This window comes from Pan troglodytes, chromosome 10 (assembly GCF_028858775.2).
Source record: "Pan troglodytes isolate AG18354 chromosome 10, NHGRI_mPanTro3-v2.0_pri, whole genome shotgun sequence".
Classification (NCBI taxonomy): Eukaryota; Metazoa; Chordata; class Mammalia; order Primates; family Hominidae; genus Pan; species Pan troglodytes.
In genome coordinates, this window is record NC_072408.2 from 87000046 (window position 1) to 87016279 (window position 16234).

Genomic DNA, 16234 nt, shown 5'->3' on the forward strand with positions numbered 1-16234 from the left:
TGTGGTGCCAGTATCTGCTTCTGGTGAGGGCCTCAGGAAGCTTCCAATCATGATGGAAGATGTAGGGGGAGCAGGACTGTCACATAGCGAGAGAGGGAGCAAGAGAGCGAGGTGGGGAGATGCGAGACACCTTTTAGCAACCAGATCTCACGGTAACTCGTTACCACAGGGAGGGCACAAAGTGATTCATGAAGGGTCTGTTCCCCATGACCCAAACAATTCTGACTAGGCCCTGCATCCAACATTGGAGGTCACATTTAAACATGATTTTGGAGGGGACAAACATCCAAACCCCATTAGAGTCCTCTCCACATGTTTCCTCATTCTCCTGCACTAGTGGCTACCCAGGACATATACTTCTAACGGATTTCATAAATGAAAGAGAACCATCCAAAACTCTCAATCACATAGCAAGCCTCTGCAGAAGTTATGCCTGCTATCATTACACTGGCCAGAGAAAGTCAGTTGGCCAATTCAAACATCAACAAGCAGGGAAAATATAATTTTTCTACCTCACTAGGAGGTATAATAAAGGTACCTAGAAGAGCAAAGGCATATCTATAATTCTATGTCAGGGAGGCAATGAATGAGGAACTGGGAATAATAACCTAATCAATCCAAAAGCATTCCTGCCTGCTGCTGTCTGCATTCTACCATCTGATTCTTAAATGAATGCTTTTATCCTGAAGCCACTCAGTGCCAAAAAGAGCCTGACAGATCTCCAATCCTGTCAGAACTTCCCTGTGTCATTGAAGTTTCCCTGACTCCCACCAATAGAGCACTTAATAGAAATCTAACTCACAGGTTCTCTTGGTTCTGACTCCTCATAGCAGAAGAGTAAGCTGGACTCAGCAGAAGGCTTGGTGGTATTGAGATCACTTCACAGCACTACATTTCTGTTCCTGTTCGGGTTTTCACTTACAACCTTTATCTGTCCTCTTGTCTAGTATCTTTTCTTTAATTTTTTTTTTTTTGAGATGGAGTCTCACTCTGTTGCCCAGGCTGGAGTGCAATGGTGTGATCTCAGCTCACTGCAACCTCCACCTCCCAGGTTCAAGCAATTCTCGTGCCTCAGCCTCCCGAGTAGCTGGGATTACAGGCAATCGACACCACGCCTGGCTAATTTTTTTGTATTCTTAGTAGAGACTGGGTTTCACCATGTTGGCCAGGCTGGTCTCAAACTCCTGACCACAGGTGATCCGCCTGCCTTGGCCTCCCAAAGTGCTGGGATTACAGGCCTGAGCCACCGCGCCCAGCCTGTCTGGTATCTTTCAAGGAGGTTTTTCTGGGAAAATGTACCTTTATTTTTTTGCATGTATACATTCCAATTCTCCATTTTTTTCTATGTCTAAATGGATGATTTGGGAACCTTGGAGTAGTAGACCCCCATCTAATTCATAGTACCCCTCAGCAGAAGGACATGTTATTAGTCAGGTTTCTCCAGAGAGACAGAACCAAGAGTTACTGGATAGAGGTAGTCATGGAAACCACCGCTTGTCTTTGCTTCCTTCTGAACATCTGCTCCATTCTCCTACTTCTTTCTGCAGAATAGCTCTTTTTTTGGTTATTTAATAGCATGCACATGACTAAAAAATAGTTGCCATCTCCACTTCTGCTGGACCACAAAGCTCCAGGGCCCACAACCTTATGTCAACACATGACCTTTATCCCTGTGATTTACATTTCAATACCTGAGAATGAGAATTAGATAAGTGTTAGGACTACTAATATGTTATTTTGCTTAGCATCAAGTGCCTATTCCTGGTGGCCAGAGTGTGAATGCATTCATTTTCTTTGCTGCTGTAACAAATTATCACAAATTTAATAGCTTAAAACAATGGAAAATTATCTTATAGATCTGGATACCAGGAGGCTGAAATAGGTTTCACTGGGCTAACATCAAGAGGTTGGCAGGACTGTATTTGTCTGGAAGCTGTAGTGGAGAATCTGTTTTTGCCTTTTCTAGCTTCTAGAAGCTGTATGCCTCATTTCTGACTGCTTTTTCCATCTTCAAATTTTTTTTTTCACTTATAAGGACCCTTTATCTGGCCCACACTTATAATCCAGGATAATCTCCCCATCTTGAAATCCTTAATCATATCTGCAAAGGCTGTTTTGTTATGTTAAGTAAAATTCACAGATTCTGGAAATTAAGACACAGACATCTTTGTTGAGGGGGTTGAGGGCAGCACCATTATTCCACCAATCATAGTGAGGGTCATAAAGATGTGTTGCCAATGGAACAGAGGCTGTGAGTGGGAGGAGTTTCTTTGCATAAAGAGCGAGGTAAGAGTACCAAAATTAAATAACACATCTACTTCATTTTCCTGAACGGGAAACTGCTCAGTAGCAGGTAGTGAGATTTTTCCATCCTCTGTTTCTTTCCCCTCCAGTGGAATCTGTCAGCACTCTCACATTTGTAATTTGCCTGGACTTCTTTTTCTTACTAGAATGAACTAGTATTTAATTTTCTCAAGAAGCTAGATTCTCTTTTTATCATAATGCAGATGCCTAAACCCCTTAGACTTGATGAGAAAATATGAGATGCCGTGAAGGATGGTTTGGGAATCTGTGCTTCTAATAGGTTCGCTAGGTAATTCTTACACACACCAAAGTTTAAGAATCACCTCTGCATTCTCAGTAAAGCTGATAAGCTTATCTTGTTAGAAGAGAAGACTGAAGAAAACCTTCCAAGGGAACTAGTATATTTTCACTGCAGCTTTTGGGAGATAATGATAACAATTTTGCATGTAACTCAGTAAGACTCTAATTCAAGCTGGGGATATGGGAAGAGGTCATGTCAAGATAAAGGGGAAACCTTTTTTATGGGCTGATCAAGCTTTTTTTGACTCTCAATTCAAACAAAGGGCATAGTTCCTTCTAAGTTATGTTTTCATACTGATTTGTGCTGTGTTGAATATCACAGTAATGCCATATCTCCAAAGGCAGTTTTCCATATCAATCTTGCCAATATAGGGGAAGCAGAAGATGATAGGCTAACGTTTGACACTCCAGTGGCTCTCGTCATAAATCAGATTGCCAGGTGTCTGATTTGGAACCTTGGTGTTGTATGAAGTCATCCAATCATGACATTTTGGGATTTGACAGGTTTTGTTTTATAGTTTAAATAATTGGATCCAAGTATAGCACGCTTTCTTTACAAATTTACAGTTATTTATTTTGAAGAACGTTTGTTTGTAAGTAAGCTAAGTAAGTTGTAATTAAGTTGAAAAAGTAAGAAAGAAAATATATAAAGTAACCTAGAAAATAAAAGCATGTAATTTTTGATGCTTGGTGGTTTGGTTTTAATAATATGGCAGATTACATGATATAAAAATCTTCCAAGTATAAAGTACTTGGAAGTACGGAATTTAATAAAATAGTCAACCATGTAAATGGTTGAATAAGTTCACTAGAATGTAAGGAATATTACCAGAGACCAGAAACAAAACAGAAACTGGACTTGGTTTTACTTTACTTTATGTTTGGGATTTGAATTTATATTCTGTGGTCTGTGAACCCTTAAGCTGAGAAATTAATGTGAAACTTCCTGGAGGACTTGGCAGAAGTTGGTACAAAATCTTTTCTGGAGGGGAACATCCTCAACTTTGGTGGTAAAGGATTCCCATATAAAATGTCCTGCCAGACATGGACCCCAAATTCAAAATTACAAAATCCATGAAGTCATCTATCCTAAGTGAGAGAAACGAACAACAAACAACAAGATTAGAACCACCCCTACTGCCACTAAAAAATTGAAATAACATTCTTTCTCAACAACTCTAAAGTAAGTACATAAAAATTATTGAAGATATAAAGGAATTCAAAGCATGAGAAACCAACTTTATGGTATTAAATAGTGCCTTACATTAATATTTTCACTATATGGTACAAGTGCAAAGTGTTGTAGTAGTTCAGAGAATGAAGATAGCTGCAGAAACTGAACTCGATGCTAAAATGTTGACAAGAGAAAACTTTAGTTGAAGAAACATTACTTCTTTCAAGGTATCAATTAGATATTACAAATCAACGGCATCACAGCAAGTTGAAAAACAAATGTCGCTATAAAACATAACACATTAACTTCTGGGGATGAGTGTTAAATTGAAATCACGACCAACACAGATACTGCTTATGAAATATAATCATATCCTTACTCAGAAAAGGTAAGATAGATGCCACTTCTAAAATTTTATGAAACATCCCAGAAACTGCCAAGCAACACACATCCAGAAAGCATAAATAGAATACTACAAACTATATTGTGATAAGACAGTTACATTCAGAGTGGCAAACATCATTTTAAAGATACAGGATTCTATTTGCTGGCTCAAATGATAACATAAATTCTGGATAAAATCTATGAACTTGAAATGTGTTAGGTTTAGTAACACAAGTAAAGAGTATTTGCATTTCACTAGCAGAATGTGATATTACGGGAGTCAAATGTTATCTACTTTAAATTTGTTGTCAATTGATGAAAAATGAGTGTTATGTAAATCACCAAAGAAATTAACTTTCCTCAAAAATGATGAGCTTCATTACAAATATCCCATTATTATCATTGACATATATACTCCTCAATAAAAATTTTCCCATTCTTGCCAGTTGTTTTAATGTGTTGGGTTGAGGCCAATAGGCTGTCAGGTGTCACTTTCTAAAGATCATATTCCATGTGGGAAAATGTGCAGTGCTTTTGTAGCAGAAAGGGAACTGTTTATTGCTTGCATTATGTAGTTGTCTCAGACTTCTTATGAACTTAATATCACTTCACAAGCTGGTGGCTGGCTTACTTTTTGCCAAAGTTCTTTTGTCAGGGTGGAATGAAATATAAAAGCTGTCAATTACATTTTGACAGTAATAATTACATGTAGCAACAGTCATAAATTCTGTGTTTTGTGGCTCTGAGTCTAATCTTTCATCTAAACTCTCTTCTATTGCAGCTATTTAAGGAAGTCTGTTTTGCTTATTTTCTTTTTATTTTTATTTTTATTTTTATTTATTTTTTATTATACTTTAAGTTTTAGGGTACATGTGCACATTGTGCAGGTTAGTTACATATGTATACATGTGCCATGCTGGTGTGCTGCACCCACTAACTCGTCATCTAGCATTAGGTATATCTCCCAATGCTATCCCTCCCCCCTCCCCACCACAGTCCCCAGAGTATGATATTCCCCTTCCTGTGTCCATGTGATCTCATTGTTCAATTCCCACCTATGAGTGAGAATATGCGGTGTTTGGTTTTTTGTTCTTGCGATAGTTTACTGAGAATGATGGTTTCCAATTTCATCCATGTCCCTACAAAGGATATGAACTCATCATTTTTTATGGCTGCATAGTATTCCATGGTGTATATGTGCCACATTTTCTTAATCCAGTCTATCATTGTTGGACATTTGGGTTGGTTCCAAGTCTTTGCTATTGTGAATAATGCCGCAATAAACATACGTGTGCATGTGTCTTTATAGCAGCATGATTTATAGTCATTTGGGTATATACCCAGTAATGGGATGGCTGGGTCAAATGGTATTTCTAGTTCTAGATCCCTGAGGAATCGCCACACTGACTTCCACAATGGTTGAACTAGTTTACAGTCCCACCAACAGTGTAAAAGTGTTCCTATTTCTCCACATCCTCTCCAGCACCTGTTGTTTCCTGACTTTTTAATGATTGCCATTCTAACTGGGGTGAGATGATATCTCATAGTGGTTTTGATTTGCATTTCTCTGATGGCCAACAACAGACAAACAGAGAGCCAAATCATGAGTGAACTCCCATTCACAATTGCTTCAAAGAGAATAAAATACCTAGGAATCCAACTTACAAGGGATGTGAAGCACCTCTTCAAGGAGAACTACAAACCACTGCTCAAGGAAATAAAAGAGGATACAAACAAATGGAAGAACATTCCTTGCTCATGGGTAGGAAGAATCAATATCGTGAAAATGGCCATACTGCCCAAGGTAATTTACAGATTCAATGCCATCCCCATCAAGCTACCAATGACTTTCTTCACAGAATTGGAAAAAACTACTTCAAAGTTCATATGGAACCAAAAGAGAGCCCGCATCGCCAAGTCAATCCTAAGCCAAAAGAACAAAGCTGGAGGCATCACACTACCTGACTTCAAACTATACTACAAGGCTACAGTAACCAAAACAGCATGGTACTGGTACCAAAACAGAAATATAGATCAATGGAACAGAACAGAGCCCTCAGAAATAATGCCGCTTACCTACAACTATCTGATCTTTGACAAACCTGAGAAAAACAAGCAATGGGGAAAGGATTCCCTATTTAATAAATGGTGCTGGGAAAACTGGCTAGCCATATGTAGAAAGCTGAAACTGGATCCCTTCCTTACACCTTATACAAAAATCAATTCAAGATGGATTAAAGATTTAAACGTTAGACCTAAAACCATAAAAACCCTGGAAGAAAACCTAGGCATTACCATTCAGGACATAGGCGTGGGCAAGGACTTCATGTCCAAAACACCAAAAGCAATGGCAACAAAAGACAAAATTGACAAATGGGATCTAATTAAACTAAAGAGCTTCTGCACAGCAAAAGAAACTACCATCAGAGTGAATAGGCAACCTACAACATGGGAGAAAATTTTCGCAACCTACTCATCTGACAAAGGGCTAATATCCAGAATCTACAGTGAACTCAAACAAATTTACAAGAAAAAAACAAACAACCCCATCAAAAAGTGGGCGAAGGACATGAACAGGCACTTCTCAAAAGAAGACATTTATGCAGCCAAAAAACACATGAAAAAAAAAATGTTTTGCTTATTTTCATGCAGGCTACCATTTCATATATCGAGTTCATAATGTAGTTAGTTGAAAAAGGACTTGGGATTTTTGTTATTGTTCTCTTTGCCATTGTTCATTCTCCTTTTCTAACATTTTTCCTGCTATAAGCCTGGATGGAAGAGGAGCAGAGAGAAGACATACACCAAAGCTTGCTCTATCTATAAAATAGTAACAACCCTGAGGCTTCCTCTTACAAATTCTACTATTTTTTTCTTTATTTTTCGAGACAGGGTCTTGCTCTGTTGCCAGGCTGGAGTGCAGTGGTGTGACCTCAGTTCATGGCAACCTCGACCTCCTGGGCTCAAACGATCCTTCCACCTCAGCCTCCATAGTAGCTGGGACTACAGGAGCATGCTACTATGGCCAGCTAATTGTTTTGTATTTTTTTTTTTTTTTTTTTTTTTTGGAGAGGCAGAGTTTCATCATGTTGTCCAGGCTAATCTTAAACTTCTGAGCTGAAGTGCTCCCTCCCAAAGTGCTGGGACTACAGGCGTGAGCCACTGTGCCTGGTCAAATTCTACCAGACAAAACCACTTAACAGTTTTTAAATACATATAGTTCAAAACAGAAAAATAGTCATCAAAACATCAAATAATACAGGCTTGAACTTTTCAACTTTATTCAGTGAAAATGACTGTGATGCTTTTGAATAAAAACTTTAAAGATACTATATGAAACTTGAGATGAAAAGTTCAGAGTTACTACATTTTAATTAAATACATACAAATACCAAAGTTTGTATCAGAAACACATAATTTTCACATGACTTTACATTGCTGCTTACTAACTTTTTTTTTACCAAGTTCTAGTAGTGTTAGAAATAACTATTATAAAATGTTTATTTTATTGAACTGTAAAATTTAACTTTGGTTTATGCTTGAGATTTTTCCATATGGCTGTTATTTTTGGAATTTTTTTTTTCTTTGATATGGAGTTTTACTCTTGTTGCCCAGGCTGGAGTGCAATGGTGCGATCTCTGCTCACTGCAAGCTCCGCCTCCCAGGTTCAAGCGATTCTCCTGCCTCAGCCTCCTAAGTAGCTGGGATTACAGGTATGCGCCACCACTCCCAGCTATTTTGTTTTGTATTTTTAGTAGAGACGGGGTTTCTCCATGTTGGTCAGGCTGGTCTCAAACTCCCAACCTCAGGTGATCCCCCTGGCTCGGCCTCCCAAAGTGCTGGGATTACAGGCCTGAGCCACCACACCCAGCCCTGACTTTTGGAAATTTTTAAGTCAAGCAAAAAGTCAAACAGTTACTAGATTAGGAAAAATAATCCTGAAGTATGATTTATAGATTTTTCATATTGTAGGTTAAGTTATATGGGAAACTGTGAAGGCAAGAGAAACTATTATGAAATAAGGAGTGGACTTAGTAATGCATATTGGTTATGTACATTTCAACTCTTTCCAGAAAAAGTCAATAAACATTCTGCATAAACTAATTCCCTTAATTAAAAATATTTTGTTGGGGAAAAGTATTGTCTTCTAAACAGATTTCAACCTTAGTCTTTTAATTTACTTTGTAGTCACATATTCTTAAGAATCTAAAATATTTTATAGTTTTGCCTGTGGTTGAGTAAATATATATTTTTGAACCAATATTTGGAATGTAATTAAACATAAGTTAATTATGTTAGATTTATATGATTGTCTAATTAGTTCAAGAGTAAGAGACTAGTAACCTTTTAATAAATAATATTAAACACATACTGTACTTCAATTAATTAAACCTATTCATTAAAAATTCAAAATGAATGTGAATGTGTGTGTACATGTGTGTGTGCTGGAGGGGGGACAGTCACATAACTACTTTATAATTTTTGTGAAATTTGGATGTATTTTCATGCTTAAGCTTTTTCCTTTATAGACAAACATCTATTGGCTCATGGAATTAGCTATTATTTCAGCAATGGAAAGGAATTACGGTCATCTAGAGCAAGAGTAAATGATTATTGGATTTGGAACACAAACAGGAAACTGTTTATATAATGAATGTTGGACCATGTAACATTAGTTAAGATGTCAAGAATACTTAATAGAAAAGACTCAGAAGTCATTGCAGGAGAGTTGTCTGGGTACAACAGGATATTAACAACTGCTGTGCCTTTTTGTTTCATAAAGTACTTCTGTGTGGTTAGACATTCCTTACTACTGCACACTGGTCTGTTAAATGACTTTGATAACAGTGCAGTTAACTCATGGGATCTGCTGTAGAAATGTGCACCCACTATATAAGCATGGTTTTCACTAAGGTGTGGGGCTCAGATCTATAAATTTCATTATGACATATTAGAGCTCTTTTCTCATGCCAATGTAAGCAGTCAATCCCTGTTAAAGAATAGTGCCCCTATTGCTGAAATAATAAGTCTGTTGTTTAATTGGGTATTTGTCACAGAGGATGGAAAAACAGGGTGTGAAGGGAAAGTTTTCAGGGCTGGGTGAGTTACTTTATTTTCTTTTCAAAGTCAAGTATAGAATATTATCTTTTTTTAAAAATTGCTACTTTTGTTGCAGGATGTTTAACAGAAATATCTGTGGGCCCATGAACATGTCAAGTTAAACTATACTGTAATGGGACTTGAAAATAGATGCACATAGTTTTAGTGTACTTTTTAATTCCTAAAGAAAACTTTTAATTATTCAAGAACATGTAGACATTCTAGGAAAGATTGACAGGGTTTTATTTCACCCTTTTTCAAAGGACAGTAATTATTTTATGAATAAAATTCTAAAATGCAAAGATTAGATCAACCATTAGGAATAATGGTTATCTCTTGTGGCTTCAGGAGATATCAAGAGATATTTCTTTTTATTTTAATGCTGCTGTCTTGAGAAGGTAAAAGGTTGATATAGGCTAAAAAGGCCTATGATGTGCAGGTGTGGGTGTAATTAATACGGGCTCAGGTAAGAAGCTGCCATGCATCACAAATGAGAGACTCAGCCAAAGGGTTGCCTGCAAGTTCTAAAGCTTCAGATGCTGTATGTAGTTGGAAAGCCTGGAATTCCTTTTTGAATTACTTTATTACATAGCTATATTTATTAGAATTTGAGTACCCTACAAATATGCATACTTCTAAGATGCCATCATAATAAAGACCATCAATTTGGTTACATTTCAGGGAGAAAGGCTACACTGAAATGAACATTGTAAGAAAACTCAATTTAATGATACCTTGGAGTATATTCTTGCTTCATGTACTGCTGTTTTCATTACAAGGTAAGAACTCAGATTAAATTTTTATGTTAATTTATTGTATTTTTGTTTCTCTTACGATTTATACAAATAGTTTTCCCTTATAAAGCACTTTGAAGTCATTAGAATGAATTGTACTAAATGATACTCAGATCACCTTTTAAAAAATTCTTAATAATGTAGATAATTTGGACCTTTTGGTTTTCATTTTTTGAGTCTTTGCAAAATGGCTAGTTAAAAATCATGCTTTTATTATGATATGCAATTGTACTAGAACCTTTTAGTTTTCATTTCTTGAATCTTTTTTAAATGACTGGTTAAAAATCATGCTTTTATCATGATATGCAATTGTATTAGAAGAAGCTCTGATTCTAACTTTTTTCTTCTAAAAGATGATTTAAAATAATTGTCTATTTGCAATTTAAACATTTGAAATTTTATAATAAACTAAGAGCAGTTGAGTACTTAAACTTTCTTCATGCCATCAACCCAAAGAATAGTAAAAAAATGTTTAAAAATAACTAACATCTGGGTCTAAAAATTGATTTTAATTATTTTTATGGTAATTTTATTAATAAATTTTCTTGCTATTTGATTTTTTTTATTATGGAAAGCTTATAAACATGCACAAAATTAAAATGACATAACACACCTTCACGTGCCTTCACCCAGTTCCATAACTATCAGCATTTTGTGGAACTAGTTTTACCCTGTTACACATTTTTTCTTGGAGTATTTTAAATTCATGAAATACATATTATATATTTTTAATAGATAAGCACTTTATCACACCTAACAAAATGGGGAAAGAATTGATTTATTTTCAGTTGTTGATTTTTAATCCCTGTAAAGGTCTGTATGCTTTGGAGCTTGTAGGGGAAATTGGAGAAATTGCTTAAGTATAAAAGACCACAGAGGTCAAAGGTGCTATTTTCCAATTCCAGTTGTGACTGAAACCCCAAGGAGAACGATGTCACAGAATCTTGAGAGCTGAGGAGACTTTGTAGATAACTTGTCCAACACCATCATTTTATGGTGTGCTTGGCATTTTGTTTAAGCTTGGCATATAGTAAGTGGTAGGACTAGAACTAAAACTTGGAACTCTGATTCCAAGGCTAGTGTCTGTTCAATTGCATGGTGTCTCTGTGTAAATCCATGTACACTGCCCTTTCTTTTTAGCTTATCAGTCATTCAGTGTCTCACAAGAAATTTGCTGGTCAAATCCCTCTAAAAATGCAAAAATAACAGCAAACTTCAATCAGAATTTTAGAATTTAGGTTAAAATGTTCTTTTAAACAACTGGAACATGTAGCCAATATATTTGGATAATTTTTTTTCATTCTTATATATTTGTCTCTGGCAGAATATGTTTGTGCATCGTCTATATTGATGGGAACATCAAAGTGAGTATTTCTTGTTCTTCATGTCCTCTAAAACATAAAGTTAATGGGAATGAGCAAACCTCAGCAGGAAACTATATCTGCTTTTGAAAAAAATAAGTGAAGTGTTTTACAAAAAAGCATGAAATATACTTTAAAAAACATTTCTGCAGACTAAAAATGATCTAGCATTCATTTCCTTATTTATGAAAATATTTCCTTTTAATTACAAAGTATTTCTTTTCATTTTAATTATAAGAGGAGTCTTTGATGACTGTTGGTACTAAAAAGATATTACTTTCATTTCAAAAGTTTGTAAAAAAAAGTTATATTCCATAATATTATCCTTTACATTATTATTAATATACATTATTGATAACAAATGTATTATGTTCATTTTTAGCAGAGTAACAGTTTTTAATGATAAAAATAAAAAAGTGTTTTAGCAGTAAATAATGAAAATCATTTTTTGGACTAAACTGATCTGCTTAATGAAAAGCAGAATTCTATTCACCATTTGATTTTTTAAAAATAAAATGTTTATTGATAAATATAACACAAAACAGAAAACATTATAAAGCAAATATATGCCTTAGTGAATTATTAGCCATTTGATTTTGATAAATTGCAATTTGATGTTTTTACTTACATTAATGTTAACTTGCCCTTTATGACATAGCACAGGAGAGAATTAAGTACTCTTTGAACAAAGGGAAGGTACAAATACTGACCTCACTAGATTTGCAAAGTCATGTGGAGAAAATATTGCAAGGGTTGGTGCTACAATGTTACACTATTTTGTTTATTTTTCCATCTCAAAGTTCCTTCCTAATATTCAGTTTACATCAAAGACTGGAGAAATTTGGGGACACTCCTGAATTTTGTAAAATGAGACAGCACCACCACCCAAATCTAACCCCTCCAGAAAGGGGAGGGAGGACTTTTTAAATGTTAAACCAAGAAAGACCTCTTTGATAAAGTGATGGAAATCAGGAGGAAAACACCAGCTCTCTCTTGGGAAAGGCTTGTTCAGGTTGCCTAGGGGCCTTTGACTGTACAAGTTCTTTTTGTTTTCTTCCAGAAACGGGTTTAATGAAAATCGACAGAAAAGAGCTCTTTTAGCAGCACAGGTAGGTTATGCTTCAGGTGGAGAGAGAGGCAGAGAAATAATCCATTCTGTTTTGGTCTCTGCTGTCACTTCAACAATGAGACCTTTGTGGAGGGGAATAAAATGCTAAGAACAAGACAGGAAGGAGGAGGAAGAAGCAAAGTAACCTCTATTGCTTTTCTACGACCATCGAATTCATACTTAGGTCACATCGACTTGTTTGGAATAAAATACATTTTTTTTTTGCTATTCAGCTCCGTTACCTACTAACAGGCTTGAGGCGTTTAATTCCATGCCCTTGCCAGAAAATTAGAAGTAGTTTAAAAATTAAGCACAATATCAGTTAGGACAATGACAACAGTATAATGTACATGGAAAAAGGGGCCGAAAAAGGTGTAAATAATGTGAGTTAAATACTGCAAAAAGGCATCAGATATGTCCTAATGTCCTGACAGAAAGTTTTTATAATGTCTGATAAATCTAAATTGTGGGTGTCTCTGAATAGGTAACTTTTTTTTGGAGGGGCAGCGTAGCACTGCTTTTGAGGAGACCTTCTTGCCCGGGTGCCTTTATATGAAGGATAATTGCAATTTCTTCAAACTGGTTGGAATGCTCAAATGGATGGGTTTAAAAATATTTCTCTATAAAAGATGGATGGTAAAATACAGAATCCTAACTTAGTAAAGGCATTTCTTTGAAAAGGAATATGATTTGAGTATTTATGTAGCAGACAGCTTGAATATTCAAGGAAGCCTTTGTTAAATGTTGAATTGCAAATAGTTTTTATTAGCGTTTTGTGATAGATGTCTGAATTTGTGTATTTTATAGTGTTAATTGAAGATAATTAGTAGTTAAATAAAGACAGATCTGATATGCTGTTGTGTCTGGTTAGAAGACAGAACTGATTTATTCTTATCAAGAGTAGAGACCTTTTTTTTGTTCCATTGTTACTGGAAAGGGGTCCTGACCCAGATCCCAAGAGAGGGTTCTTGGTTCTCATGCAAGAAAGAATTTGGGGCAAGTCCACAGAGTAAAGTGAAAGCAAGTTTATTAAGAAGGTAAAGGAATGAAAGAATGGCTACTCCATAGGCAGAGCAGCAGCATAAGCTGCTTGACTGAGTATACTTGTAGTTATTTCTGATCATATGCTAAACAAGAGGTGAATTATTCATGACTTTTCCAGGAAAGGGACAGGAATTTCCCAGAAATAAGAGGTCCTCTTCCTTTTAGACTATATAGGGTAACTTCTGGATGTTGCCAGGGCATTTGTAAACTGTCATGGCGTTGGTGGGAGTGTCTTTTAGCATGTTAATGCATTATAACTAGAGTATAATGAGCAGTGAGGACAACCAGAGGTTACTTTCATTGCCATCTTGGTTTTGGCAGGATTGGGCCGGTTTCTTTGCTGCAGGGTCTTTATGACCTGTATCTTGTGATGCCAGTCCTGCTGACCTCTTATCTCATCCTGTGACGAAGAATGCCTAACCTCTTGGGAATGCAGCCCAGCAGATCTCAGACTCATTTTACCCAGCCCCTATTCAAGGTGGAACCACTCTGGTTGGAGCACCTCTGACGCCAGAATAGGCAAAGGGTTGTCTATGGAATGGAAATACATTTTATTTTTCTTAAAAAGAGTGTTTTGTGTACTGATATACTTAAGTGTCAAATTGGGGTTATACTGTTGTCCATTTAGATGTTTTCAGCATTTGTATACTTTACTCCCTTTTAGTGAGAATGAAGAGCAGGAGACTTGTACTGCTTCCTAAGGCTAGAAAACATGTGTCAAAATCACTTATTTTCTGAACAATTTTTAAAAGAAGAGGGGGCAATGAGGTCATAATCTTGCACTGAGCTGTTTAGAATTGGAATTTCATGTGTTACAAGGCCATTCTTATCCATACATTCACTCTTCTGCTCTAGGAAAACAGAGCACCAATGGGTAGATAAGTGCGCAAATAAGGACTTAGAAATATGTTGGCAATGAGGTGAGCAAGAAAGGGTAAACGCAGACTTCTGTAAATAGTGCAGTGATTTCCCATCTAAAGACTGTATTTCCCTGGGCCTCTCTCCGTCCTGTGGAGATGTAATCAGGAAGGAGGAAGGGTGGGCTGTCCTCTTATCAGTCATATGAATACAAGCACCTACTGCCTGGGACTTTTTTGCATTGGCATTACATTCCAAAAGTTCCTTTCCTGAAAGCAGGCCCTAAGACATAGACTTAGGTGCAGGTCATTTATTTGGAAAGTGTACAAATAAAGGAGAAAGGAAAATGATTTGAAGAAGGGAGAAAATAAAATATGGGGTGCATTAATGAGGGGCTTTCTGCTGTAGGCAGCTGGAGCTCAGTCTTATTGGAGACTTTCTGAAGAACCATGTAGAATGTGTCCTAGAATAATTTCTAGGTTGAGGAAAACCTCTGGAGAGCCTAAAATCTCCAGGAAGGCACTTTCTATAGTCTTTTCTGCTTGGACTCTGCCCTCAGGCAAAGACAGAAAGAAGCTAGTGCTGAAGTTGGAGGCTTTCAGAGTGCACAGAAATCCAGATGAATTCCAAGGTGAATTCAGAGGTGGGCTGAGAGGAGGTGGAGAGAGGCATCAACAAAGTCTGCTGCAGTCGTGGCTCTAGACACCCTTGGGAGACAGATTCCCATTTGAACCATGTCTCTTTTTTCAGTTCAGTTGGTATTTGTTGATGACATACCAAGGACAGTGAGATATAAACAAGAATAGCAGTGCCTGTTATCTAGAAACTCCATCTGTTACGGAGGTAGGCTTATGAAGAAGTCATTTCTGTGCAATTGGTTCATTGAATCCAAGACAACCTCAATCATTTACCATTATTTATATGACATAAAAAATAAATATGCTCCAATTATAAATGTAAGATGCCATTCTGAGTTCAAATATGTCAATAAATAAATAAATAAAATCTGCAAGTCACACTTTAGCCTTGGTGAAATGTATTATGATGTATGGGATGCTGGATAAATAGGATGTTGTTGTAGCCAGAGAGGTGGTGGGCTAGGGAGTCATTCTAATTTCCATAAAGGAGATGTGGATTGAGTTAGGTCAAAGGATATGGAGCAAAAAACAAATTATATATTTTTATCTTGCTCGTGTTATCCAATGTTTTCAGTTTTTGCCTAATAATAAAAACAGGTAGCATGTTTACAAGTCTTTTTTTTTTTTTTTTTTGAGAGAGAGTTTTGCTCTTCTTGCCCAGGCTGGAGTGCAATGGCCTGATCTCCGCTCACTGCAACCTCCGCCTCCTGGGTTCAAGCTATTCTCCTGCCTTAGCCTCCTGAGTACTGGGATTATAGGCACATACCACAAACCCTGGCTAATTTTCTGTATTTTTAGTAGAGATGGGGTTTCACCATGTTGGTCAGGCTGGTCTTGAACTCCTGACCTCAGGAGATCCACCCACCACGGCCTCCCAAAGTGCTGGGATTATAGGTGTGAGCCACCGCGCCCGGCCTGCATGTTTACAACTCTTATTATGTGCCTGGCACTATTCTTGGTGCGTCACTCACATAATTTCACTGAATCCTCACAATTCTGTGAGGCAGGTACTTTTATTTTATAGATTGGGAAACTGAACCTGAGCGGGTTGAATAATTTGTTCAAGGCGATAGGCCCTATGAGGTAGAAGTCATTATAGAGTAGAAGTCATTATACACTTTTAGTGAGTATCAGAGATGATTGGCTTCCATTAAAGGGATAGACATAAA

General features: G+C 36.7%; 1 protein-coding gene across 3 annotated transcripts in view; it reads left to right on the top strand.

Annotated features, from left to right (window-relative positions):
* Positions 1–16234, top strand: part of OTOGL (otogelin like) — a 189058-nt gene that overhangs the window by 19230 nt on the left and 153594 nt on the right. For all 3 annotated transcript variants that reach the window (XR_010148372.1, XM_016923914.4, XM_063786933.1), the window contains exons 2-4: positions 9944–10041; positions 11381–11420; positions 12478–12526. Coding sequence is in view for 2 of the 3 variants with exons in the window: in XM_016923914.4 (XP_016779403.3) it covers positions 9944–10041; positions 11381–11420; positions 12478–12526 (187 nt within the window). In the remaining variant the exon portion in view is untranslated. The remainder of the gene's footprint in view (positions 1–9943; positions 10042–11380; positions 11421–12477; positions 12527–16234) is intronic.